At 36.8% G+C, this 4,285-nt stretch overlaps 1 protein-coding gene across 2 annotated transcripts; it reads left to right on the top strand.

The window, feature by feature from the left end:
• The first annotated feature begins 1,272 nt into the window (after positions 1-1,272).
• LOC130460885 (serine/threonine-protein kinase BSK7-like) lies at positions 1,273-2,491 on the top strand. 2 transcript variants are annotated; one of them, XM_056828618.1, is made up of 3 exons: positions 1,273-1,372; positions 1,848-1,933; positions 2,219-2,491. In XM_056828618.1, the coding sequence occupies exons 1-3, from the start codon at positions 1,300-1,302 to the stop codon at positions 2,327-2,329; spliced, it is 270 nt and encodes an 89-aa protein (XP_056684596.1). In that variant the 5' UTR covers positions 1,273-1,299; the 3' UTR covers positions 2,330-2,491. The 2 variants fall into 2 exon arrangements, 1 of the variants encoding a protein (XP_056684596.1); XR_008921090.1 differs by lacking the exon at positions 1,273-1,372 and adding an exon at positions 1,463-1,727.
• The last annotated feature ends 1,794 nt before the right edge of the window (positions 2,492-4,285 follow it).

Here is a 4,285-nt window from a genome sequence, read left to right as displayed (position 1 = left end):
GCCCTTATGTGCCAACTCCTGCCACTTTTGTGTTGTTGCCCTCCTTTTTTGTTGCTCCTCCCTTTTTGTTGCGTTTGCTATAAACCAAAACAGGTGGGTCAGTGCCTTGTTGGTTTATTACAGTTTCCTTCCTTGTGCTTGTTTTAAATGAGTAAGTTACAATTTGATGTCCATCTCTCCCCAAATCAAAGCCATTGTGCAAGGTACTAATTTTTATAAATATATTTTCCCATCTTTCTAATTATGAGATTAGAATTACTGTTTTGGTTTTTCTAGAGCTTCTTCATTCTTAGTGATTTTTCTTGTAGTTTTCTTTTCCTGGTAATAATATATTTTCGTGATTCACCTTACTCTTTCAGTTCTTCTGAAAATTATGGTTTTGAATTCATTTCATTTAAGTTTGAATTGATGAGAGACAAATTAGAGAAAATGAGAAAAAATGATAGAAAGACATAGCAGCAGAGAGGCATAGAGAAAAGAAGATGAGAGATAGAGGAAGAGAACGAAAAAATTGAGGACATAGAGAGATAAGAGCTAGAGTTACTAAAATATTAAACATAAAAAATCTGGTTGCTGGTAAAGGGACCGACATTTTCTTCCGAGGTTCTGAAATCCACGGGTTTAACAGAACAATGCGCGTTTGAAAGTTGAGAAGATCGTTGGAAGGAGGTGGTAAAGTTTTCCTCGTTGCATTTAGTCCTCACGCTAGGCATGTTTAGGAGCTGCCACTGGAAGAGGCACGTAAACTTGGTAAGATTTTGTTATGAAACTACTGTCAATTGAAGTTGCAGTACCTAGGAGAAAAATGAAACCAGCTTTGCTTCAGTCTGTTATTGTGGTATCCCATGATTTGCATCATACATACACTTATTAATATCTTCCGCGGGGGTTAAGCACATGGAACAGCTTAGACCCTGTATCCGAGATTAACATTTGGTTATTTTGGCAAACATTTTGGTTCCTAGAGGAGCTCTTTCTAGCTCCCTCAGACGTGTTAAATTTTGATGACCTACTTGATAAATTGGAGAACATGCTTTGTTATGTTTAAATGCAATTTACCTATTCAGGTTTTGGGTGCTTACTTTATCATTATTTAGGAAGGAACTTTTAAGTGTATCCCTGCTATACGAAAGGAGTTCTATTACATGAAAAGATAGCTAAAATAATATCTATACTCCCATCAAAAAAGTAAATTCCGTACTTTATTTTAATGTTTTAGATCCTTCATTCTTGTGTTATAGTTTTTTCTCTTTATTGCTTTTGTAGGAAGGTGATCCTAGACTTTCCTGCTTTGGTTTGATGAAAAATAGTAGAAATGGGAAAAGCTACAGTACAAATTTGGCCTTTACTCCACCTGAGTATTTGAGGAATGGTAAGTGGTTGCCATTTCAATGATGTCAAACTAAAATATTCTTCATTGTCGTAACATAGAGAATATATCATCTGACATTAGAGTTGGTATAATAAATTCAGTGGGTCTGATTTTTCTGGGAATAGGGCCTTCACCAGAGAGTGATGCTTCTGTCATTCTTGATATGAGAATCTATTTTTCCATTTTCGAGGCATGTGTACAGCCAGACTTTCATATAGTGTTCATTCACCCCCACTTGCAATCGAATATTTTCACGAGTTCCATATTCCCTTTTCTTAGGGAAAGAATCGTTATCAGAAAATAAAAATATCACGGACTAATCACAATTTTAAAGATCAAATATGTGTTCAATCAAGTATAGCCTTACGTGCATCAGTTTTTTGTTTAAATACCTGCTTTGTATTTGATTGATTATCATGAATGATTAACTTGATGTCTGTACATGTGATGGCTTTGTACTTGTTACTTTTGATAGGTAGGGTGACCCCAGAGAGCTTGATATATAGTTTTGGAACCCTTTTGCTTGATCTGTTAAGCGGAAAGCATATCCCTCCAAGCCATGTAAGTCTCTTGTTTGACTCTTATTTTCTATTCTTATTTTGTTTGATGTAATCTAGGTAAGGCAGAAAAGTGTTTGAGTTTCTGATTCAAGGTGGGGTGGCAATGATATTCATTAAGGAAATTTCAGCTTGCATGTGACAATAAAATACATGAGTTCGTGGAAATGTTTGATATATAGGATGCTATAACTATAAAGTCTGTGATTTTCTTGCAGAAATGTAAATTTTTGGTGGTGTTCTGTGTCTAATATGGTAGCTCGTCTGAACATCACTTGATATTTTTCAGGCTCTTGACTTGATTCGTGACAGAAACATTCAAACAATGATGGATTCTTGCTTGGAAGGCCAGTTCTCGAATGATGATGGTGGTCGTAATTTGTATTATAACAAGAAGTAACGAACTTAGATGTTTATGAAAATATTAGGAATTTAAATTTAATTTCTTCAAAAGTTTAATGATCTCGTGTAAACGTAGCCAAACTTAGTAATTAAAAGACAAACTCTTTGAAGTTATGATCTAAACAATTTATTTACAACGTACGGAGTTGTTATTTATGGATATCGTTATTATGCATTTTACAGTTTGATCTTAGGTTGTTACTGGTCCATGAACTGTGATCATATGACATATCAAGATATCTGCAGATGTTTCTACTGTTGGAATTGTGCTTGTTTTTGAGAATTAGTAAGATAGAATTCACACCAAAATGGCAACTTATTACCCGAGTTCAAGTGGTCAGCTAGATGTCCTGTCAGCACCTTATGTCAGGGACCAAAAATTTGCATCATACTCTGAGTCACCTCTTCTCCATGGCAACATGATGATGTATCTTACATCTTCACCTGGTTCATTCTCAGAGATTTCACCAATGAATCCCCAAAATGGTGTTGAGATGAATGGTAGAAATGAGATGATGTTTATCCCACCTACCGGGGGATTTTATGTGTATTCAGTCCATGAGTGAAAACGTGGGTAATTCTTTGCTGGGGGAACTTCAATTGACATCTAGAAGTCAGATGAGTATGGTTGATGGTGAACAGAATTTGCAAGGATTATCACTTAGCCTTAGCACGCAGATGTCAACCGCGGTTTCTATATCACCATTTCAATATCAATACACCAATCCAGGAGTAGGACTCTCCTCTCTCCTAAGCCCTCATCTTCCCTTATCAGCTGAATAATGTTAGACCAATGTCCTGCAAGGTTGATGAGGCTTACCCTAACAAGGATATCAGGGGATCCGGAATCGGCAGTGGCATTGTGTTAGCATTTTAGTTTGCAAAATAAGATATTGGGACAGGCTTGTTATTTTTTATCGGTCTTTTGGTATTGTATTCGTTAAGAATCTTTGTCAGTGCTTCAGTAAATATTTTTGCAGCTATGGAAGAGAATAGTTAATTGTTTTCTATACTTATTTTAACTATGATGTCACTCCCTTTAGTTCCTTGTACACTTTCAAAACTGTGTCGTTTTGTGAAGAAGTAGGCGAAAAGCTTACGTTGTCAATGTGTTGTATGCTCCCGCTTTGAAAAATACCATAAATCACTATTGTAATTACTATATTAATACTAAAATAATAATCTGGAAAAGCTTTCAAATTTTAATTACTGAATTATGACAATAATAATTTCGCTTTTTTTTGGATAACTTGGGGGACGGCGCGCGTTAGCGCGTCGGCCAACAACTAGTGGAAAGAAAACTGCAAACCTGGAAGGGGAGATTATTATCAATAGGCAGCCGAATCACATTAATCAAATCCTCCCTCTCTAGCTTGCCGCTCTATTACATGTCATTATTCCCGATTCCATCAGGCATCATTGAAAAGATAATCAAAATACAGAGACGTTTTCTTTGAAATGGGCATGCTGATAGGAAAACATTAATCCCAGTTTCTTGGAATTTAATAGAAAGGCCCAAAAAACTTGGTGGGCTTGGAGTGATCAACCTGCATCATCAGAACATGGGCCTGCTATTCAAATGGATTTGGAGGTTCTTTAATGAACCTAATGCACTGTGGCGGAAAGTGGTACAAGAAAAATATAGTTATCTCCCCTCCTTCACTATACACGATCTCTCAATACCGCCCCTAGGGGGTCCATGGAAGAATATATGTTCTCGGATCCTGAACAACCCGAGTGCCAAAAAACTAGCAACTGATACAATAAGGAAGCGTGTGGGTGACGGCTCAAGTACTTTGTTCTGGCACGATAAATGGGTGGGAGACAAACCGCTCAAGATTAAATTCACAAGGCTATATTCCATAAGCAATGAACTGGGTTTTTGGGATGGAAACTCATGGCATTGGGCCTTATCTTGGAGGCGAACTTTTGGGCCTAGACACTCTACTGAATA

Source organism: Spinacia oleracea, chromosome 5 (genome assembly GCF_020520425.1).
Source record: "Spinacia oleracea cultivar Varoflay chromosome 5, BTI_SOV_V1, whole genome shotgun sequence".
Lineage (NCBI taxonomy): Eukaryota > Viridiplantae > Streptophyta > Magnoliopsida > Caryophyllales > Amaranthaceae > Spinacia > Spinacia oleracea.
The sequence above is the reverse complement of the archived record's forward strand: the minus strand, read 5'-3'. Positions and strand labels throughout refer to the sequence as shown.

Excerpts from the sequence above, each read along its gene's own strand:
- LOC130460885 (XM_056828618.1), top strand. The coding sequence starts at position 1,300 with ATGAAAAATAGTAGAAATGGGAAAAGCTACAGTACAAATTTGGCCTTT. Across the intron at positions 1,373-1,847 it reads ACCTGAGTATTTGAGGAATG|GTAGGGTGACCCCAGAGAGC; the intron begins GTAAGTGGTTGC and ends TACTTTTGATAG. Across the intron at positions 1,934-2,218 it reads AGCATATCCCTCCAAGCCAT|GCTCTTGACTTGATTCGTGA; the intron begins GTAAGTCTCTTG and ends GATATTTTTCAG.